General features: G+C 40.9%; 1 protein-coding gene across 4 annotated transcripts in view; it reads right to left on the reverse strand.

Annotated features, from left to right (window-relative positions):
* Positions 1-21,936: 21,936 nt before the first annotated feature.
* BASP1 (brain abundant membrane attached signal protein 1) overlaps positions 21,937-24,215 on the reverse strand; it is a 52,422-nt gene continuing 50,143 nt past the window's right edge. For all 4 annotated transcript variants that reach the window (XM_013297903.2, XM_027784324.2, XM_055798396.1 and 1 more), the window contains exon 2: positions 21,937-23,559. In XM_013297903.2, the coding sequence (XP_013153357.1) occupies positions 22,819-23,550 (732 nt within the window). In that variant the 5' untranslated portion in view covers positions 23,551-23,559 and the 3' untranslated portion in view covers positions 21,937-22,818. The remainder of the gene's footprint in view (positions 23,560-24,215) is intronic.

The following is a 24,215-nucleotide window of genomic DNA, read 5'->3' on the forward strand; positions in this document are numbered from 1 at the left end:
TGAGCAGACTCCCTAACTTTCCCTTTAATCTAAGACATCTGCCTCTGGCAAGACATTTGCCATCTTTAAAATGGGAGTATCCATACCCTTCCTTCCCAAGTAGGCCTACATATTCCTATTCCTATATGTCTGTTCTCAGACTTCTAAATATTCTTCTGTTGTGTGTTAATCGTTCAGCAAAAAGGAGTCAAAGAGGTCTGATTAATCCAGAATCTCAAAGCTGTCACATCAGAGAGACACATCATAGTGTGATAGATCCTTTTCATATGATAGTCCCTGGAATGAATTTGCATAGAAGAATGTGTTCTTATACAAAGATTCTTCTCTGTTCCCAAAGTAATAGTGTACATATACAACAGACGTAGCTTCAGATCCACTTTCATACTTTTTCATGATTGTTATAATAGTGCTGATACATGTTTCCATGTGCTTGTCAAGATGAGAGGTTAGCTCAGATTGTTTGAAGGCTTCACTCAATTGATTTTCCAATGCATAGCTAAATTCTCTGTTGGCTTAAACTAGCAGAGCAGCACTACATTTGATCAGTAAAGATACAGCCATTTAGAGAGTCAGCAGAGTATATTGGTCAAATTTGGCTTTTAGTTGCTATAAACTGAGAAAGACTTAATTGATTTCAGCTAATGTATTGTAGAATTGCACTTGTACATTTGGGAACCAAATGTGGGCCAAGGACAGTAAGGACTGCAGTCACAAAATTATTGTGACAGAGAAGTAGCATTTAAATTCAGGGGTTTATGAGCAGGTAATAAGCAGACCATGTCAACAGTGGGCTGGGTAACTGACCATCCAAAAAAGCAACTACAGTTAGCCTATAGTTGGGTTACAGTTAGACTGATCCCAGCACTAGCTAGGGTATTTAACTGTTGGATAGCAGTTTGCGTTGTGACTGCAGTGCAGGTATATTCCAAGTTACCCTACTCTGCAAAAAAAACCAGTCACCTACTGCTGATAACATTTTTTCAAGCTAATTACAAATAGTTCCTTGCCACAGCTCCATTTCTAGAAGATAACTTAGCACTTTCCCATGGTGTCATTTACAAAACAGCATGAAAACAACAGCCTCCAGGTGCTGTGAATTTCAAGCTGTTCCTTGTGAGATAAGTACCATCAAGACTCCTTAATTTAGTTTTGGCAGTCCCATATTTAACCATGTTGTTAAGTGTGCTGAAAGAAAAATCTGAAAGGGCTTTTCTCAGTTTTCATGTAAGTGTTGCTACAGAGCTTGCAAGGTGATTGTTTTTCAGACTTCCTTTGAAGTACAATTGTTCTTTGGTCTCTGTGCTTGAACATGCGCTGTTTCTTGGTTGCATTATAACCTTAGCTGAGAGCAGGGAAGTGCCCTTCAAAGCTGCACACCAAGCATGTGCAAAACTCCTAAAACCAAGACATTTTGAAGCTGGCTTCAGATTTTGAAATGGTACCGTAGTATGAACGTAATGAGGAAGGATAATCTTGTGGCTGGAAAACATGTTTAAATGTCATTTCAGCTTCTGAGATCACTCTGCATTAGTTTCTGTTTTCTTCTTGTCCTGGCTTCGGCTGGGACAGAGTTAATTTTCTTCTTGGTGGCTAGTGCAGGTCTGCCTTTTGGCTTTGGTGTGGGAACACTGTGGTCAGGGACTTCTTGGTTTCTCAGGCCTTGTCGGTGGGAGGGCTGGAGGGGCACGGGAAATTGGGAGTGGACACAGCCGGAACAGCTGACCTGAACTAGCCAAAGGGATACTCCATACCATGGGACGTCATGCTCAGTACAGAAACTGGGGGGGGTTGGCCAGGGCTGTGGATCATTGCTCGGGGACTGGCTGGGCATCGGTCAACAGGTGGTGAGCAGCTGTATTATGTGTCGCTGGTTTTCTTTTCTCCCCTCCCTTCAGATTTCATTCCTCTCCCCTTCTCCCTCCTTTTCATTATAACTGTTATTATTATTATTTTGGTTTTGTTTTATCTCAATTGTTAAACTGTTCTTGTCTCAACTTCAAGTTCTGCATTCCTTTCTGATTCTCTTCCCCACCCCCCTGGGTGAGAGAGGAGTAAGCAAGCAGCTGCGTGGTGCTCAGTTACCGGTGGGGTTAAGCCACAACGCTTTCTTTAGCTAAAAAGATACAAATTTCAGTGAGCCATGCAGATTTAAACAAAATCTATGCCTTTCCGCTCATAATCATAAAGATGCTCTTACCAAAATCTCAATGTGAGGCCCACTCAGTTTTCTGGAGACTGACAGAGAATATCAGTGAGCACAGAAAACTCCGCAAAACCATCTGGCTTTGGGTCAGTAAAAAGTGAGACCTTCTGGGAGCAGGAAGAGGGGGAAAAGCCAGGAGCTTCAGAAGATCCCAATGTTGGCTATGTCCTTGCTAAGGAGGAACCAGCCAGTGGCACCTAAGCAAGGCTGGGTAGTGACAGAGACAGGTCCCATCAATGGTCTAGTGATCATCTACTGAAATCAGGGGGATGAGTCGAGTCAGGCCAGGGATCACTCTGTGAAATCCAATCAATTTGAAATGGTGATCTGTGACATATCTCAGGAAGAACCTGAAATGAGGTCCTGGTCCATTGTCAGCATGGGGAAAGCCTGGGGTAGGCTGGGCAAGAACAGTAAGGGCTAACAGTGTACTCAGAGCCAATACTGCAGCTAAAATAATGAATGTCTTGGACACTTTAACTATTTGGGACTGTGATTTTTGTGACTGGTTTAGTGTTATCTAAGCTAAATCCAGACGTCAGTCCTCTATTCCAGGTCCAAATATCATTTTCATTTACAAAGCCTAAGCCCTAAAAGATACCACTCACAGATATAGAAGTGTTTTAATGTACAGATGGACCAAGGAAGAACAGACCCAGGTTTAGTCTGTGAATTAAAAACAAATCTCAGGTAGTCCTTGTAAATATACAATTGTCTGTAACAGTGGCATCTTTTATACCTTAAACTTAATATGTGACAAGAAAATGTCTTGATCACAAAAAGTCTGCTTCCAGTAGATGAAAATTTCCCTGTACCTCACGTCTCAGAGCCAATGAAATTGGTAAAACCCAGTAAAAGCTTTCTTCAGAAGAGTTCTCATTGAGAGCTTCCTCATTCCTTCTTTCTGTGCTGTGCTCAACTGAAGCATTATTTCCCCAAAGTGCACCAATTAGGAGATTTGGTAAAATTTCCAAGTCACATTTCTGTGGGATCAGGAAGTCCAACATAATGACTATCTGAAAGACACCACACATCTGTTGCTTCATCTCCTGCTTTTCTTTGACCATTATTCACTGATTCATTAAAGAAAGCACTAGTAACTAGTACTAGTAACTGCTGTGCTTTCAAAATTTGCCACTGCATGGTCCCAGAGATGAAAATCCTCATTCTCCTCTCACACAGGATAGGAAACCTCCTGGTGTCCCTCTCCTGGTGCTTCAGTGTTACTCTGGAAAGCCCAGCTACAGCTGAGAGGTTAGTTCAGTGGCCTGTCACTGTGCCCTGAGACCGTGGCTGCCATGCTCTCTTGTATGTGAAGGACAGAGAAGCAGCTGCCCTAATTAGGCCCAGACTGCCTTGTGTCACCAATAGACATCTGCAAATTAATTTATTTTCAACACAAAAGTCCACATGCCACTCACCCTTATCTGGTGCAGAACTTCCACTGACAGTGTGCGGATTTATATGTATGACCTAAGGAGAGGAACAGATAACGGTTATTTATTATTGCTTATAGTATTTTTTCCCGGGGCAACTATTGATATCCTTAGTTTTATTCAGCCTCTCTAAACAAACATAACTCAAAGGGTTCTGAAGGTCAGGCAGTGGTGATTCATCTGCAACAGTGTAAGTCACTGTGGTCCCCCAGAAAAGGAACAGCAGGGGGATTACAGCAGGGGAAAGCCTGAGCTTTCCCAGCCTCGTACTGTACACACAGTTTCCTCAACAATGTAAACACTGAGGACTGTGACCGAGAGTGGTAAAGTCACCATCTAACGCACAACCAGTCATGCTTCCCTTGCAGCTACAAGCAGGAGAAGAGGACAAAAGACAGAGCAGAGAGAAAACACAGAGAGATGAAGCCAGTCATGCTTTAGGCATGGTTCAATCCAGAAGTAAGAAGTAACATCCAGTGCTCTTCCTAAATGAAATCTGATATGATCAACATGATTAAAATTCCTGATCTGGAATCCCTGAGGTAAATAGCTCGGCAGATGCTTTAAAGCAACCCTTTCAACAAGAACATTCAAGTTTAGGAAATGGTTTGAGGTAAAAGAAAGCAAGGCAGAAACCCAGCCTGGAAGAATGGCCCGGCCCCCACAGCGGCCTGGCAGGTTGTTTCTTGAGGGTAAAAGACCGTGCCAAAATGGCAGTATGGGCTTGTGAAATGGAAAACAAAAGGGAGAAACTAGCTAACTTCATAGAAAGTTTTTAATCTTAAAATAAAGTTGTTTTAAGCGAGCAGTACCCTGCAGAGAGCAGAGGCTGTATACGCTCATTGCTGCTCCACAGACTTCCCTGATGCCTGCCGCTGGGACATCTGCACGAACACCATCACTAAGGGCTGTAATTTAAAACTCAGGACAATGCATTAATAAATCTGATGAATAACAAACACAATGAGCACAAGCCAGACTTGGGAGCTGCAGTAAATGCTGGAAAGCTGATGTGGCTACAAAAACTTTGTCTCATGACTGGCCTGGATAGCTTTTACATGAGTCACCTGACCTCAGAACTTGGGCCTGCAAGGGCTGGGCTTGCTGATTACCCTTATTAGGGGGTTGTTGATTACCCTTATTAGGGGGTTGCTGATTACCCTTATTAAGGGTTTGCTGTTTCTCAGGTTTCACACTGCTGGACTCTCAGTCCAGAAAAAGACAATGCGTCTGATGGAAACATCCCTGGGGGTGGCCAGTGATTCATTGTGAGTGCTGTGATAAAATTGCACAAATGTTTTGGTTACTAGATAAGCAGGATGCTAGCATGGTGACTACACTCACAGGACTCTCATGTGGTGTTAAGGGAACCTAGTATATATTTGTGATTATGTTTTCACTGCATATCAAACATGTCTGCATCAGGACAGCAACTCAGGTCCACATAACTGAGTCACTGTAAAATGGCTAAAATAAAAACAGAAGTACAATACACCAATTTAAGGGTCCCAATTTATTGAAAGACTTGAAAGGATCACCCTTACTAAGAGCTAATGAAAAATACCCTTTCAGAATAATATCAATTCTAGTGCTAAGAATAAATCCAAACTTTATCAAATGCTGTGTCTTCAGACCTGATTTCAACCTATACAATGAAGGATTGAATTCTGAAGTCTAGATCCAGATATGAGACTTAGATTCTAATCCATCTTGATTTATTACCACCTTTGCATCTACTTTTCTTTCCCCCACCCCAAGATTATCTTTTCTTTAATGTAAAAAAGGAGATGTTCTCGTTGAAAAGTTCCATCTTATTTCAATAGCTCCTAGCTGCTGAAATCTGTAGGGCTGCATTTTAATTTCTTAAGCAGTTCTTCTAATCCTGTAGTTAAAATTAAAAAAAAAAACATAATCTGTTTCTTGCTTACAAATAGCTTTACTGTAGGCAAAGTGAGCGCTGGCACAGGAGTGACTAGAATCAAGAAACAAAGATTTTAGTAAATGCTCTTCCACTTTTCCCTTCTGGGGCAGGGACCCTGTGAACCAAACCTTTAATCTGAGTCACTGATATGCCGCTTTATACCACCTTTGACTTTGATCTTTCAGTCCTACCACAGTGTAAATTTTGCCTCATATTTAAAACTTGGAAAATCCCCTGGTTATAACATCTGCTTTTTCTCACTTCCCATTCTGAAATAGTTGCCTTTTTTGTGGTTCCTTTGAGAAGTGTGGCCCAGCATCTCCTCTCAAACTTTCATTTCTTTGTGTATTTAGACAACTAAAGCCGACTGCTTCAAGATTTTTATTACCACATTGCAACAATTCACATGGTAGGGATCTTAATAATTAAAAAAAAATATGAGTGTGCATTCAAAAAAAATGCAAGTGTGTATGGCTTTATAAAGTACCTGCTAAAGTCTCATTAAGCTCGTGCCTCAAGTAAAATCCACATATTTTGCTGAATAGAGCCCTTTTGGGTTTGATCCAATGCCATTGAAGCCAGTCAAAAATTCCCATTGACTTCAGTGGGCTCCCAACCGTTTCCTGGGAGGTACTGTGTGTCAAGTTCAGCACTTCTCCTGCCAAACTTTGGTTCTTGCTCTGACATGTGTTCTTTAGGTTTTTTACCCTGTCTCCTCTCAAAAGAGAAATATAAAATTTTTAAGGCCTCCCTGAAAGGCCAGAGGAGTTTTTCATCACTGCTTTAAATGCACTCTTGTCAAAGTTGAAGCATTTCGAAAACATCCATTTCCTCCTATAAGAAACATAAAAACAAATAGTTTCAGGTCTAATATATAACTCTAGGGCTGATAAATGTCATTGCACATTTATAATGTTGAGGTTATGTTAGTATTTTTACACAAATATTCAGGATATTCATTACAAATTATATATATTTATAAACACAAAATGCAAACACACACTATTGTACGTATTTAGAATCTTCTAATGGTTTAAATAGTTAACGAAATGTTCTATTTTTTCATAATTAAAACTTTCACAAGTTTGGGTTCAGAGGGGAATTTTAAAATAAAACCAATTTCAGTTCAGATTAGAACCAGATTTCTAAAGGTTCAATTTTCTATAAAAGAAAAATTCCATTTTTCTGTTAGCATCTTCTAGAATACTTCAGAAGATATAGCTTTTCATACTTCTCCCTCCAGCTTTTTACTAAGAAACATGGAAATGCATTTTTCAACATCCTCCTTTATTACAAATACTTTCACATTATGTATACAACCAATATCAGAACACAGTACTCAACTTGCATAAATTAATCCTCCAAGTTACAGTGCATCAGATATTAATTTTAAATGGGAGCTCACAGGTAATCATAGTTTATCTCAGACTTGATGACTTATACTATGACTGTTCTGCTGATTAGTTGGTACAAGTACACATGGCACTTTCAGCTTGTCTTGCCTGTTTGAAGCAACTTAGAAACACTAATAAATCCCTCTTAAATAATCTTAAAATCAAATAAATGGATTTAGTATACAATGTGATAAACTAAGCTAATTTCTGCAGAAGGGACCTCTGGTTTATGGGCATTTTGTTAACTTTGTGGCAACTTCATTACATATAAAAATTGAGAGTCAAATATTAAGAAGTTTTAAGACCACCAAAGCTCTGAAGTCTAATGAGCTGTACTGGTTCAATGCAGCTGGATATGCATATAGTTGAATATGAAATTAAATAATAGAAATTTAATAAAAATACTTTGTTTTATTAAGATAATATATTAGGGGGGTTTTTTTGTGGTCCCTGAATTTTCCAAAAGCCTCTTTACTTTCTTGATGTCTTCTCATTGAAGCTGTTAGGAGGCTGCTTGATGTTTAGATGATGGAGATGGGGACCTGGCACCCGAGAAGGTGCAGGAGGAAGTCTGAGCTTCTCAAACAGTTTGAGTCATAGGATACATGCGCTAGAGGGATCAGGACAAAATTTAATCACAATTAAAAATTATCACTTGGAGATTTCACTAGTTACTAGGCCATCAGAGCACACAGGGTCTGCCATGTCTTTCAGATCCAGGCACAGATTGACCATAGGGACTAAGGGGCATTTTGCACCATCTCCAGCAGCCATTGAGAGTGAAGCAAAGCACCACTCTAAAGCTGCTGTCCATAGCTGCCTCAGCCTTGCTTTTCCCAAGGCTACACCAAATGCCAAGTGCCTGGGGACAAAGGCATTGCCCTTGCTGGATCCGTGCCTACGGCAGCCAGTATTAGCTGCTAGGGCAAGCCTAGTTTGGTATGGAGCTTGGCATCCAAACACAGCTTCCCTGAAACACCTTGGCTCCCCGGAATGCACCCTGTTCTTACTCCACCACCTTCAAAAGGTAAGGACTCAAGTATTTCTTATCAGTTATTTGTATGAGAAGCCCTCCCCACATGTTTACAAATGCAGATTTGAAGGACAGTATTTATTCTGAGCGACAGCTGAGTTACGAAATTTTTACCACACTTACTTGGAACATTACATAAAGGCTAGTGGCAGAAAGAAAATGGTAGCAATAAAGGGGAAGGCTGTATTTATACAGGGATCTCTGTGTGAAAGATGAGGGGACTGGGACTGAACTTTCTTCATGAGAACTGAAGTCTTTATTTCTGTGCTTGGGCAGTCACTGTACCAACTTTAGATTGGCCTTTCACCAGAAAAGGGATCCGAAGTGTGTGTTTCCTGTGAAGAGAAAAATGAAAATCATTGTCAGTCATCTACTTCAAGCACTTTTTCCTCCTTCATCTTCTCTGCCTGCCTGTTTGTTCACAGCAGTGGCTCTGCTGAGTCAAAGAGAAAATCAGAGAAAATGGTAATTTGAAAAATCACCTGTTAATACTACTTTGAACTTGTCCTCTCCCACACTAAAATCAGTGATGATGTAATGAATTCCTACAGTGTGTTGCACAACCTGATCCTTGTCCTGCTTTTGTAAGGACCTGGTTCTTCAATCATCCAGCCAAAGCAAAACTTCCCAACTTCCCCCCGTTTCATTCAGAACAGGATTAGGATATTTATTCTTTTTTAATTTTCCTTCTTTTTTTTTTTTTTTTTTTTTTTTTACCATGTGAAGCAGTACTTGCTAGGATAAACACAAAGTAGAGAGGTTATTGGAGCATGTAAGTTCAGTGACTTCTTTTACTCCATGAGAAAAATAACAGATTTATTGTGATCTTTGTTCCCCAAAGGGGAAGCGGTCATGTTCTTTCCATCAAGATTTTGAAGGGAAAAAAACCCCAAAAACAAGAAGGAAGCATTAAAAGCAAATAAAAACCCAGAGACATCTCTCTGTCAGGTCACTACTGCAGTAGCGAGAGAAGGGGAGAAAGTGGGAAGCTGGTAAGTAGGAGGAAAAATTTTTTTAGACTACACTTGATAGATTCTTCAAAAGAATTGCCGGTAAGGATTGCTACAGAGTGAAGAGAAGGTGCTCAGCAAAGACTTTATTCTTACAATACGTCAGTGATCTCCATCAGCAGAGAATCGTAGAAATATAACTAAGGGAGAAGTGCCAAAACCTGCTGAGTCTACAAGTGGAGAGAGAAAATGAATAGGAGAAAGCAGAGAAAGCCTCCACCCTTTGTGCTTCCCTCATCTCTTAAGTTTAGCTAGTGCTTTTAAATCCTCTCGCTGGCTGTTTCCCTGATACTTCTCCGGCAACCTAGCACTCCCCACCCCCCACCCGCCCAGACTAATTAAACCAATAGACAGTAATTCATAGTGTAATTCACATGATGCCTCTTTGTTGTTCCAAGATAATCCCAAACATTTTATTTCTTAGTGGAGCATTAACTTATGTTGTACGGATATCTACATAAAGGCAGCTTACCAAAATACCCAGCTGGAACAGCACTGTACACAGAGGTCTAATAAATCCTTATACTTTCAGATAATTTAATAGAGTTGGTATTATTACAAATACATGAAAACATAAGCTTTTAAGCTTTACATCCCACCAGCATTATTTCTCTCCCTGTTTTATCAGCAGCTATACTAATGGTTACACCAGAGCAACCATGTCACATTTTTTCTCCTTCCAATAACACTGCCTGGCCAGACTACGATACTTGGCTGCAAACCAAGAACTCCCCCAAACTCTCACAGACAGGGAAGGTGGGGAGAAGAGTGGGCTACATGGGTAACTACCTATCACATACCTGATTTCTAAAGAGATGTTAATAAGGAAGAGCACAGATATCTTCTCCAGGATAAGGCTGTGGTGTTTTCAGTCTGGCTTTCCAAAACCAAGGTGAATTAGGCTGTCACTCTGTAATGCACACTGCTTCTCTACCTATTGCATTACTGCTTATGCACTTGAAGCCTGAAATAGATGTGACCGTTTCAGACTAATTTGAAGCTTTGTTTTAGACTGAGGGCATTTTTTTAACCTTCTGTGTTATTTTTCCCTTCCCTAAGAGCAGGTCATGTATTTAAGAACATCTACAGGAAGCGTCAGGCTCTAAAAACTTAAAAGTGATTTCCTAAAAAAAAATACATGTTAGTAAAGAAAAATGTTGAATAATAAGAAATTAATAAAAAATAAAAATATTTTTTATTCCTAAATATCCACTCTCTGCCCTCAAGCCTCCAGCATCTTTTGGGAGCTGTTCTGATTATCCTCTTAGGCAATTGCTTTAAAACTAAGCAAATCCAGGGTAGCAAGTTTTAAAAAAATATTTTGCCTCTTTCCCAAGATGGAAAATTATCTCATTAAGCATAAACTTATGACAGAACAGTGATATCTGTGATTGTCTGGACTATCAGCCATAGCAGGAATGGTATCTCTTACCATGTGGCACCACTGGATTCCAGTTGCACACAATATAAAAAAAATGATGGGGTCCACTGTAACAGCTATAGGTAATGGGAGTATATCTACTGCCATTTATCTTCCATAGTGAAATCAGCTAACCAAATATACCTTGTAGTCCATGAGTGAAAGTTGCCGAAGTATGTATTATATAGTTCCATTCATCTAATGATTTAAAATAGCATCACTACTGCAAAATGAGTGTAGATAATGAGTATTAATAGCAGTTGCAATCATTGCAATGCCAAATAATTTACACGTAGAAGAAATGTGGAATATTTCCCTAGAAGAAAAATTATGAGAACTGAAATACTGTAAGTTTCCAGAGGACAAGAAAATTAAATGACACTGCTATTTCAACTCTCTTACGTCTTTGTTAACTGCATCAAGAAAAGAAAAGGAGCTCTCTTCTTTTTATTACTGTGTTTAGGTTTGATACAATGGTTCAAGGAACACAGCTCTCCCCTTAGTTATTCAGTAACTTCTTAAGACGGGTCTGGTTGTACATTCTGTAAGAAACTCAGGTTTCTTATTTGAAAAAGATAAAACTTTTTCAATAAAGATTAGCAGCTGTGTGGGAGTATTATAAATAGAGACAGGCAAGTACTAAAACACTACACACCCACCTGTATCTGCAGGGTGATAAAGCAGTGGAGAAAATCTACACGGTAACAGGGTAAGACACCCACTGCTTTCAGATACCAGGTGAGCTGAAACCTTGGGAACCACCCATGAGTAAATAGCCCAGATTTTGTGGAAGGGCATGGCTGATTACTCAGCAGTTCCAGTTTTTATTATGGAAAAGAAGCTCAAGCATCTTGCCTACATGCAGTTGCTCCAGTTGAACAAACATTCCTTTTCTTCTTTCCATCATTTTCATAGCTTCAATGATTATTTTAACAACACCACAGTCCTGGCTAAAATCATGGGAAGCTGTATGTGCAGTCTGGTCCTTAAGTTCATTGAAATTTGGATGAATTTGGCCAAACTAAGATGGGACGGGTTGGAGAAACTTGGAAACTGTGGTGGTTTCCAAGACTTGATATAAAACCCAGCAGTTTTTACAGATATTTGCTCTGAGGTTTAGGTGTTAAGAGATGCCAGAAGTCAAGACAGAGCAAGGAGGGAGACAAACCCATGGAATTTTCAACTGGAAAGTGTTTGAAAGAATCCTCAAAATTGTTAGTTCCTGAGTTTCAAATGGATCTAATTACTCTTATGCACATGGCTGAGTCACTTTGGAGCCCAAACGTGGCTGTGTGGAGATGCACAAGGACTTGAGAAAGTCTGACCTAGCTTCAGTTTCTAATCTTGTTGCTCCCTCCCCACAACAAAAATGAAAGGCTTAGAAAATAATTTTCTCTTCAGGATAAAAAAAAAGGGAGTTTAAAATTTTGTGGTTTCCCCTGTGCCTATCCCAGCTCTGAATTAACTCAGTCCTAGTATATCTACGCACAGGCCAGCACAAAGGAAAAAGCACAGAACAGCAATGATTGCTCAGCAGTCAGCACTGTACATGAGGCAGGGATTTTCCAGGTCATTTTTATCCAGTTCATCACTACAATTCGCTGGTCCAATTCTGCCAAATCAGCAGAAGTACTTCTTAAAAGAAAGCCTCACCCAGTTTTGCACAGGCAGCACTCTAAGAGTTTGCAGGGTTACTAGCACTTTTCATCAGAGATCCATTGCGAATTGCACTTTCAAATAAAGCACACAAAGATGAGAAAATTCTTACCACTGCTGGATATCTGCATGTCCCCAAGTCAATTTATAACTACTGATGATTTTGCCCAATTGAAATAGCAATATGGTCCTTGCCTATAGCAGGCTGGGACATGAATTGAAGTGCTGCAAAAATATAACCAAGGGAATGCTGTGACCAAAACACATGCTACTGTTTCTCATTTGTGGTTTGATTGATGTACACAGGAAAAAGTAAATAGTTTTGCCCACTGATGGCCTGCTAGACAAAAGAATGGTTAGAATGAAATCATCTAAGAGGGGTGGAAAAAAAGTAAAGTAAAATGGAGAAATGCTTCATTCTGGGCACTCAGACAACACTTCAAAAATCCATTTAAAACGGGGATACTCAGTATCCCAGAGTAACAGTCTGCAGCTATTGAGGTACAGTACCATGGATGTTATTTAAGACTGAACAGTATCTTGTACTGTCCTTAGTAGTGCAATGACTGAAGGCAATGTAGAGTGAATTATTATTCCATGAAAGCATATACAATCTAGCTCTTATTCAGGTGAAGAAAAACAGTTCTCATTGGGACAATCTTTGGTTATCACAGAACAACAGAAAACTTTAAAGACTTTGACTTTCAAAGTCTTTTAAGGCCTCCCATTCCCCTGCCTTAAGGGAGATGCAACCATATCCATGTAATTCCTGAAAAATAGCTTTCCTCCTCACCCTTAAGCTCCCCCAACATAGTTACACAGCCTCCCCAGGTGTTTTAATGACCTCCAAGCCAAGTCTCCTCAGCAGGAGACTAGTGCAGATACAGCCCAGGTGGAAGGGGGAGCAGGTGGCAAGCAGGGAGAGGCAGCTCACCCGCAGCCCAGCGCAGACAGCCCCGGTGAGCTAAAGGTGAGCGGCTCTCCTCACCCTCATGGTCAGCCCACAAGGCAGCTGGAGAACGTGCTCATAAAATGACCTCTCTGGGTTAACAGGACCATTGTTGTTTCAGGCAAGTACTAAAACACTACACACCTGCTTGTATCTGCATAGTGATAAAACAGTGGAGAAAATCTATGTGGTAACAGGGCAAGGCACATGATGGTTTCAGATACCAGGTGAGCTGCTACGGTTTTGTTTCATACAAGATGCTTTGAAAGGCAGGGCTGTACATGAAGCCCCTCCAGAAGCACAGGAGCTCTCTGGAAGTCATGTGGTGTGTGTCACATTCCTTTTAAATGGGCGCTATGGCCACTTTGGGAAAGTCTAGCCTGTTGACTAAAGCGTATCTTGGTGACAAGAAAGAGATCCTTGAGGGAAAGTTTAAACCTGCAGGAGGATGTAAAGATCAGTGTGGGAGAGCTGGAATGAAAGGGAAAAGGACATCTGGGCCTGACTTTGTGCCTTCACATGCAGGCAAAACCTGTACTTTCTTTTTGCGTAACGTCACTAGTCTGCAACCCATTGTATCTGGTTCAGACTCTCCGCTTGTGTCTTGTCTCCACGCCCATTCAAAGTGGTGCTCTGAAAATCATTACCCTGGCCTTGCACACTGGCTGCAGTCCTGACATTCACCCTGTGACTGACTGCTTCCCAAGTGCTTCTCTGACCTTGTAATGCCTTTTCAGTCTTTATCTACACCTGCCCTGTTACTGACTTGCAACAGACAGATTAATTACTTTCAATGCTATCAAACAAATTCTGAGATTTTCAAGCTGGACAGCAAAGTTATAAAACTGATGGAAACATCCATTGACATAAAAAGTTGCTCCTTCAAAAAAGTCGTATGTAATGCTGAAGCATTCTATGACTAAATTGGGTGCAGCTGGATCTGAGTGATAGTATCATTGGATCTGACAGTATCTCGTGATACCATCACTAAACCAGTGCTTTTTATTCACTGAAAATGAGCTGATTGCTGTGCAGAACTGTGCCCCTAGTTCCCATCCCATCCTCTAACTTTTGTTAGAAACATTACATGTATCCAGGGTGCTAGCTAGGAACGTGCATTTCACTGACACCACAGTTCATTTCTTTTTAAATTCCTACATCCTGCTGTAGAAATGTTTTCTTATGCTGTTGCGAAGTTTCATCAAGTATACCAAAATGTATTTTTTTGTATTTGTAATCTAAATTATCAGAAACACAAGCATCAGACAAAAAAATCTCTTTAAATAGGTTTCAAACATGATCCCTTCTCTGAAAATTACTGCAACAGTGGAGATGTCTTTCTGCCAAATCAGATGTTCCTCTAATCATCGTAAGTTTTGCTTTTGCCTAAAAGAAGTATTTGCTATCATGGCAGCTGCTTTCATACTCATGAGTATTTTCATGCTCAGCTTCATCTACAATATTGTATGTGATCTGATTTGCAAGGTGCTACTCTTCTCAGGATGCAGCCTGTCTTCATCAGCTTAATTCTACCATGAAGTTAAATATCACTTTTATGTTAATGATCATTGTCCTGGTTTCAGCTGGGATAGAGTTAATTTTCTTCTTAGTAGTTGATCCAGTTCTGTGTCTTGGTTTTGTATGAGGACAATGCTGCTTGGTAACACACTGGTGTTTTAGTTCTTGCTCACTCTAAATCGAGGACTTTCCAGATTTCCCAAGCTCTGCCAGTGAGGAGGGGCACAAGAAGCTGGGAGGGAGCAGAGCCAGGACAGCTGAGCCAAACCAGCCAAAGGGATATTCCATACCACAGAACATCATGCTCGGTATATAAACTGGGGGAGCTGGCCAGGGCCTGCCGATCACTGCTGACGGACTGGCTGGGCATCTGTCAGCAGATGGTGAGCAATTGTATTGTGCATCACTTGTTTCTTTTCTTTTGAATCTTATTCCTCTCTCTCCCCTTTTCATTACAACTGTTGTTGTTGTTGTAATTGTTATTATAGTTTACTTCAATTATTAAATTTTTCTAATCTCAGCCCACAAGTTTCACCTTTTTCCCGATTCTCTCTCCCACCCTGCTGGGGGCAGGGGGTGTGCACAAGTGGATGTGTGGTGCTTAGTTGCCCCTGGGGTTACACCACAACAGCCCTTTTTGGTGCCCAACGTCAGGCACAAAGCGTTGAGATAATGACAGGTCTGATTAGAGTAATGACAATCATACATTCAAACTCTTCTTTTCCATTCTCTGCTTATCTTGACCAAGGAGCTATATGACTTTTTTCAAGTTTTCAGCTTTTCAGCTGAGACCCAGAGCAACATTCTCCAGGTCAACATGCTAGAATGTATAAGCTGCCTTTATGTTTTGAGCACAGAGAGGAGTGGGGCTCAGTGAGATGTGGGGCACCCCATGCAGATTAAGAGCCACTGACAGTTTTTCATGAGCACATGAAAGCCAGAGGTAACGAGCTCAGGTGCAACATGGTAGAACAGAGCTCAGCCTGGATGGTAAAGGCCTGTCTGAGAGTTTGGGTCATCATCTATTCAGATCCCCACTAATGTAGCCATGTTGGTCCTGGCAGATTAAACTAGAAAAACTGGTTTAAAATTAGATCAGTTATGGCTACAAAAATAGTGGCAGTGCAGTGAAAAAAAAAAGCTGCCGTTCAAATCTCATCCAAAAGTCTGGTCCAATATCTGTGTGATACAGCTAAGCTAGAACACCAAAATATGGTGCAAGGCAAAATTCAGGCCCAAATTTAAGTGCAGCGTGATGCACCAGTTTAAATTTAACAACTATTAGAAAGTATATACCACTCCTCCCTGCTATCATTATTTTTTCTTCTCTAATTTTTACATGCATATGTAGAAATATGCTGATCCTTATGTTGTCTCTGTTGTCTCACAGAAACACTGTGAAACATTCATAAAACCAAGCTAAATTCTCGAATAAATAATTTAAATTTACTATTTCAGAATTTACATTCCTAATTAGCATTCACACACTACTACAACTCAAATCCAAATCTGTCTGTTATTAGCTTACCAGTAAGGTTAACAGCTTAATTCTCTCATATCCAATCATTCAATGCTACCTACCATAATGTGACATTTTATTGCTAACAATTTTTTTCAGATCTATATGAAATAACTGCAAATGAAACATTTTTCATACAGTTCAGTGGACGCGAATCAATAATTTTGCTAGCTGATGAACTCACTTCCCATGTTCCACTTTTTCTCTCCTTATCCTGTGATGTGTGGCCAGATTCCATTAGATTGTCCATTTAGCTTATCATCAATGGTTATGCTATAAAAGTATGCTTTTATGAATATGACCTTGAAAAACTGGCTATCAGGAAACTTCTTTTAAATAAAATGTTGGAAGAGATTCCTAAGTAGTGTTAGAGTTTCTTCTACTTGGAGAGGTTATTCAAGGTTTAATGGGACTGAAATTTTCCTTTGCAACGTACTCATTATGAGCTGCTGTTGTTCGCCTTTTGAAACAAAACTCCTGCTTGGGAATGCTCTCTTTTATTTAAAAATAAAAAAATGAAGTGCAGCTGACAAAGTTCAGATAATTGGGCAGAGCAGCAGAGCTTAAACTAACAATGTATTCAGCATACTGACATGTGATATCTTTTGAAATCTCCATAGGGTCTTTTAGCTTACAGTGAGCCATTTCAGAATCCCAGGCTGTTGCAGAATAAAGGGTTTGCTCTTTCAGGCTTGCACCACTTTCCAATGATATAATTATTTTTTCAGCTTCTCCTTTCCACCAGATTATTTCATATCATATTCTACTTGGTAAACATATAAGTTTTTACGGACCCAGTCCAGAATCCTGCAAGTAATGCTAGAACTCTAAAAAAAAAAAATTAAATCCCAGAAAAATTGTATAAATGGAGCATCGGTATGGTATGTCATTACAGCACACTATTCTCATTAACACATAATAAACCTAAAACTGGTAGAAAGCCAATAAAAAGGGGGAAAGGAGTGCTAAAAATGGGAGCCACTGGAATAGGCAGAACAGAAGCCCAGCAGCTGACTTCCTGCCACGCTGGGTATCTGTAGTAGCCCAGCTCCTCAGGGGGGGCTGTGTAGCCTGTGAAGAAAACACCTACTCTTCGGGTTTAAGGTTTAAAGTACTAACTCTTAAGTTTTAAAGACCTTTTTTTGGTTAGTATGAATTACAGTCTGGCTGCTGTGAGCTTCCCTCATTCCCAAAGTGAAAAGACCATCTAGGGACAGGTTCCTATTTCACACTGGTTTTCTGAACTGGATGGAACTGAATGAACCAAGTAAAAAACTGAATTCTGTTACTTTTCCACCTGCTAATGAGAACAGCTCTGTTCTGTCCATGTATTGAGCCCAGCAAGATTTTTTTTAATTCTCAAGTGAGATTGAATGTCAAACTTTACCAAGTGTTAATCTAAAACTACTGGCCAGCTGAACAGCAGTTATGTTTAGCATTTTGCTAAACAACCTGCAGCAAACCTGATGATGCTCCCAACAGCAGACTGGTAGGGCTTGTAGGAAGATTTCACCTCACCTTCAGCAGGAACATCATACAAAGCCTTTGAACTTTTGTTTAGTAGGTGAAACAAAGTTGTAATTCAATCAAATGTGCACCTCGATTGAACAATCTCAAAAAGAGTCATCTTGGTCAAGCCATCAAGAACATCAGTCAGCCTCCTGATGCAACAGGAGACTGTCAGAGATTTAAGACTTATATTGTGGAGGCAAGACAAGCTAAAGATGGAGACAATACATTTGAACAGCCATGAGAGTAAGTGCTGGAATGAATGCCTATTACCTACACAAGCAAATATGCTGAAAGAGAGACAAGCACCCTGACAAGTTAGAGAGCTGTGGTAACCCTATGGTGGCCAGTTAACATACAATAGTGCTGTCTCCAGGAAACAAAGATTATGTCATATGTCCTATGTCCCAACTCCTGTGGCCATATTATGAAACATCCACTCCTTCCCTCTCTCCCCCCAACAAACCCTCCCTAAAAATACCTCCTCCCACTTACCTGACCCTGTGGCCAGCTCTTGACTCCACCATGATAAATACAGCAGGCAAAGCCCTGCCAGTCCCGGAGAAGACTCTTTTACAGCACTGAAGGAAAACCACACGTATGCTGCTGCTCCTTCTGCTGTGTTTATTCCAAGACTGGAGGGCCATGGTTTCCAAATCTGACTGCTTAACAGCTGATATGCATTCATATTGCATGAAATACGGTGGGGAAGTTAACTATAAAACAGGACGTAACAAAAAAAAAAAAAAAACAAACCACAAAACAAAAAAAAAAAGGTAACTGAAACATAGAAAGTCAACCAAATCAGACTTGGAATAAATGTGGAGACTTTGGTGCAGAAAGAAGTATGTGACTGTGGAAAAAAAAACAACAACCCCCCCCCCAAAAAAAACCCAAAAAACCCCCAAGTGATAAGCATTTTAAAATCTTTTAAAAGAACCGTAAAGACTATGAATTCAGTGCAAGGAGACAACAATGAAAGTACAGCAGTATGTGTACTGAAGAAATGTACTGTGAGAAAATGCCTTCTGCAGCACTGGCAACAAATCTGAGATGTTTCTTTGACATGCTCCCCAGTTTGGCTAAATAAAGATAAATTAACAGAAATGCACTCTAGCGATAAGAAGGTCCTGAAGCAAGGCTGAGGACTTGATCCACCCCCTGCTTCAAGGTCCATTCAGTACATTAAAACCAAGCTGGAGTTCAAACTGATCCAGAGAGAGCACTTGTTGGGTGAGACAGAGAACAGATAGCCCTCTTGGTTAAGTGCTGGGACAAAGGAAGTGCAGGCAGAAATTTGGGAGCCACTGTTTAGATCCTGGCAGTCACGCAGTCACATACCTAGAAGTGCTGCCACATAACACACCAACACATTCTATAATGTTTTATATTACTGTTTCTTCATGGAAGTGTCTGTCCTGGACAGACACATAAGTAAGTGTACAGAAACTAGCTACAGGGCAACTGGTAAGCATCGCTCCTAGGAAGCTATTTCATTATGAATATTTTAGCATAACTTTAGTTGTTTTTTTCATCTCAAAATGTCAGTATAAAAATACCAGCAGATACATTTCAAGTACAGGGGAGAAAAAAAAAAAAATAACAAAAAACCAGAGGTTAAGCTGCTGTACATTTAACAGCAGCTGCATTTCTCCTTGCTGTGAAAGTGAGAGCAAAGTGTGAGCAAAGCCAGCAGCATTGACCTTCCTGTTGTCAAAGGGGGAGCAACAGATTCTTGACAGTCTCCAAGGCAAAACAAGGGAGACCTTGCAAACATCTCTCTGCAGGGGCTCTAAATAATAGCAAAGGTTCTTTCCCAGGGTTGAATTTCTCTGTTCCTTTGGCACGCTTTCACCAAAGGTCTGGGTCCTTTGAGGTTATCTGCAATGTGCTTATGCTCAAAGCATTAACATGCCTGTTAGCTCTGTACCCTTAGCATAATTTTGCTGTTGTTAAAGAGTGATCATAACTCAGAAAAAGGATCTTGGAGATGAGATACTGGACTGAGGTGAAGAAAAGCAGGGCTCTAGGCTCTAACTCCTTCTCATGCTACTTCAGGCAAGCAATATGCTTCACATTTCTATTAACCATATACATTTAGTTCATAAACTGTCTGAACAGAGATGATTTCTTACCTTGCGTATGTAGGTATACAATAACAGCACCATCAAGCAACAGCCTAAGCCAGAATGCCTTGGCACTACCAGTTACACACTAAGCATTGTAACTGCTATGACAAGGCTAATTTTGCAGCCCCCTCTATTAATAAAAGAATTAAGAACATTATATGGCAACCTTCCTTTTTATATTTTGAGAATACTGAACACTTATTTAAGTGCATCAATCTTCGGCTACACTGCCTCTCGGCTTCCCAGATGCAAGCACATATTTCTTTGGCCACATGCTAGTCATTTCCAGCCACATGGGGCACAACATTCCCTTGAACCGTCAACACTGTCGGGAAGAAACTACCATCAGGAAGCAGGTCGTGAGAGCTCCAGCACGTGTGTAAAGTTTGTTGTCAACCACTACAGAGGCTGCTGGGTTTGTATACAGCTGTGGAGCACAGGGGTATTTTTAATTGCCTCAAAGAATTAAAGTAAGACTGCATTCAAGATCTTCTCACCAGCTTTAAGTATGCCAGCTGAAGAAAGTTCGGGGGAAAACAAGGCATGTGTTAGTTATCAAACTACTTTAGTAATAAAGATAAAACACTATTTTGAACATTATATTGCAAGCGAATGGGCATGATACCAGCCGAGGTGTGATATCGTTAATAGGCACATTTGCATACCATCCTAGTAAACAAATTACATACCTATCGTCCATTGGCAGCAACTTCCAGCCCAAAAGCACAGCACAGATTTAATCCCATCAGCTTCGGGTTGATTCGGTACTACATCACCATGAAGTACTGCCAAGACCCCTGCGCTCCTCCTCTCAGTCCTGGACTTGTCTCATGACAATTCATGGGGGAGCTGTGGACAGAAGTTTTCCCTTTCCAGGACACATCTACACTGGGTATCGATGGCAGAGGGCTCTCACAGATTTGCAGGAAAGATGCTGTAGATGGTGACAGCTATATATGCACAAAGCTTGGTAAATTACTGCAAATGTGTTATCTGCCTAACCCCTTGCAGTGCTTTAGGTATTTAATCGAAAAAAGCCTGCGTTCTTTTTTAGCCATAGTACTTAGCTGACCTTTATCTGAGCAAAAGAATCCACTTTATTTTGACATGTTATGCGTGAAATTGACTCCTTCCCATTAAGGACACAAAAGCCTGATGGTGGTGCAAGATTCATGTAAGTGGATGACCTGATCTAAACCCAACAGAACTACTCCTGCCTGTTCCAATAAGCTTTCCACGGGCGCATGACTGCATGTCAGTACCCCCAGGACGGTGTAGGAGCCTTGTATTTCTGAGTAAAATAAAGGATAAGAATTAGGGAAGTCTGTAGGGTGAATCACCCGCAGTGCATGGAGAGAGAGTATGTGAAATAATTTATATCATTTTAAAACACCATTTTCCTTATTTACTAAATACAAGTCCACTCACCCCTTTGGTATGTGTACATGCTGTGTTTCTATTTACCTTTGCCCACTTCTCTCAGAACTTCTGCTCAGCCTAAGAGCTTACTCATGGGCAGACCAAATACGCTTCTTTAACCAGTTTTGGGAATCCTGGGCTCTGCACTGAAATCGTTTTCTGTATCCAGCAAGGGCAGCACTCAGCAGAAATTGCAATTATTCAGCAGTTCTGCTGAATAAAAATGGGGCAAACGGGCAAAACTATTGAAAAATGTTGTTTATGCTAGGCTAAACTATGCTCAGCTACACAAGGTTACCCATATTTGAAATACACAGAATTAGCCTTTTGTTGCAGCTGCATTTCATCTCCTTCACAATGGCAATGGGGAAAAGAACAAAGTGTATCAGCACTAGGAATTTTAACAGGAATAGGATTAAATTTAATTGCCTCATTTTAAAAGATCACTTTATCAAATCCACTGCCTTACTCCCAGTTAAAACCCAGTCAGCATGCCTCTGGCTCTTTAAAATAGCAAGAGAGCATTTTTTTTTTCACATGTTTAAGACAGGCAAAAGTCATTTCTACTTTGCCTGGGATAAGACATACATGAGATGTACTGTTCATTCACTTCTTCCAGCCTCACCTGTGAATGCCTGTGCCTGTTGAAGTAGGAGTTTATAGCAGCATAATTCCAGGATCACAAGGTGGATGGTTCTTTCTTTGCCTCTACTTCACTATAAATAGGAAACACGCCCCGATGTAACGCTTCCTCAAGTGTAAGAATCTCCTTTGCCTAGTTCCCAAGGGGTAAAAGTGAAGATTTAATCAGTCTTTACGCTTTTATATTTTTTAAATTATTTAACTTTTATTACTGTTGCACCATTTATACAATTACATATAATTTCAATGCATCCATTGTACATTTTGTTTTTTCATTTGTTTTCCAATGAGTGTGTGTTGGTGTCTGTGACACAGAATGGAAGAGAAACTGGAACTGCAATGAACGCAGACTTTTTCATTTCCACTGACCAATAAACAGAACTACAGGTGCACCCAACCACGGACATGCATTAACTCGTCATGAGAAATCTAGGTAGGCTAAGTAGGATGAGAATGCTTTTTACTCCCAAAAAATATTTGGAGAGGAAGAATTGGAGGATTGGCATTGAGAAATATGTGGACAGCTAAGTGGGTTTTGTCTGAAAGTTGGCATTCATCCACTGCATAAAAAAAATATCAAAATAAGAAAGGCTGTAAATAAAAAAACCACAGAAAATACTGCTTTCATAAAGATCTGATTGCCTTGGCACAAACCTAGTGGGCAGAATCAAACGCATCACTCCCAAACCCCATTACAGAACAAAAAGAAGATTTTGATACATTGGTGGAGTGCATTTACAGCAGTTCAGATACAAAAGATGTGCTGTACTTTCAGACATCCATTTATTTTACTTTTTTTTTTTTTTAATCCAGGACTTGTGTCAAGTTGGCAGAAAGTATATTAGATATTTCCCCACAAAAATACTATTTGGATTCTCCCCCCTCCCTCCCTCCCAACTTGATGGGACATCCTTTTCATTTTTTCTTTTTTATTTTTTTCTCCTTTTCTTTCTGGGCAATACATATTTGTTATTTCAGATCTGAAACGAGTTAGTATAGCTGAAAAAATAAAAAAAAGACACAGGTTGTTTTAAGTGGTTGTTTCAACAGGCTGTCCAATTTAATCTTGCACTGCTATGGTTTGATCCGAGTTAGTCGCTGGAACTTCAGAAGGTTTCACTTCCTCTGGTGGGGCTGCAGGGTCCGAGGCCTTAGCAGTGGAACTAGGTGCTGCTGTTGCCGCGGGCTCCTTGGAAGAAGGCGCAGCCTCGCTGCTGCTAGGTTTTGAGTCTGAAGCTGGGGCCACTTCACTTTTAGTTTCTTGGGCTGCAGGCGTTGCGGGAGCCTCAGTCTTTTTGGCTTCCCCTTCCTCTTTGCTCTTGTCATCTGCTTTACTGGGAGCTGTGGCTTCTGAAGGCTGGGAAGCTTTCGCATCGTTGCTAGGCTCAGAAGTTTTGGGGGCTTCGCTACTGGCAGCAGGAGCTGAGGCTGCAGTCGGCTCCTCTTGCTTGGGTGCCTGTTCATTGTTCTTCTGTGGCTCTACTTTCCCATCAACAACAGACTCTGACTTCTCTGGTTCTGCTTTCTGGGTTTCTTCCTGGGTCACTGTTTTCTCCTTCTCTCCTTCTTTTTCTTCCGTCTTATTGGCAGCGACCTGAGTATCCTTTTCGCCCTTCTCCTCCTTGTTGTTCTCCTTCACTTCTGTGGTCTCTGTGGTTTGCTGGGCATCCTCAGCCTCCTTTGGAGTCTCCTCTTCCTCAGTTGCTGCTCCTTCAGCCTTCTTGTCTTTGTCTTTAGCTTTTTCATCATTGACACTGTACCCCTTCTTCTTCTTGCTCAATTTGCCTCCCATGTTGGAGCTCTGTAACAGAAAAAAGAAGGAGGCGGTTACCCAATGCCCAGCATTTACCACTGAGAGAATCAAAATCGCATCAGCTGAGGCGCAAGAGAAAAATTAATGCTGGCTCCTGAAAAGGAGACTACATCAGGTTTGGTCAGACACTACCAGCTGAACACAGTGATGATGCTGAGTACCACTGCTGCTGAGCTTACGTTCTGGTCAGCCCTGCAGCATTTCAGCCAGCAAACCCCCTTCTGCCACATTCCCCTACAAACAGTCCTTCTCCAAACCCCTCTAACCCTCCTTACTTTGCAGGGAGGGGAGGGAGAAACAAGGTGATGGAGGACTAACCTCCTGTGTCCTGAGAGAGGGATGTAAAGGGTGGAAGTAGAAAAAAGCTGTATTTATATTCAGATTGGGCACAAACTGAATCCACCCCTGCTTAACACGAAGTCCACTATCACTCTAGCAAAGTCTATGAACAAGCTTTTCATTAAGGTTTGGAAAAACCAAAGCAAGCCTAGACACAGTGAGAAGGCTGATGCAGAAGACCACATCTACTGATCCTGCTGTCACCACCTGTTACCCACATGGCCAGCTCCCACTGTAGGTACAGCCCGTGCGCAGGGCTGATGGTACCCCGAGGCCAGGGGCATGTGCCTCCCTCAACCGGAGGG

This window comes from Falco peregrinus, chromosome 3, assembly GCF_023634155.1.
Source record: "Falco peregrinus isolate bFalPer1 chromosome 3, bFalPer1.pri, whole genome shotgun sequence".
NCBI lineage: Eukaryota > Metazoa > Chordata > Aves > Falconiformes > Falconidae > Falco > Falco peregrinus.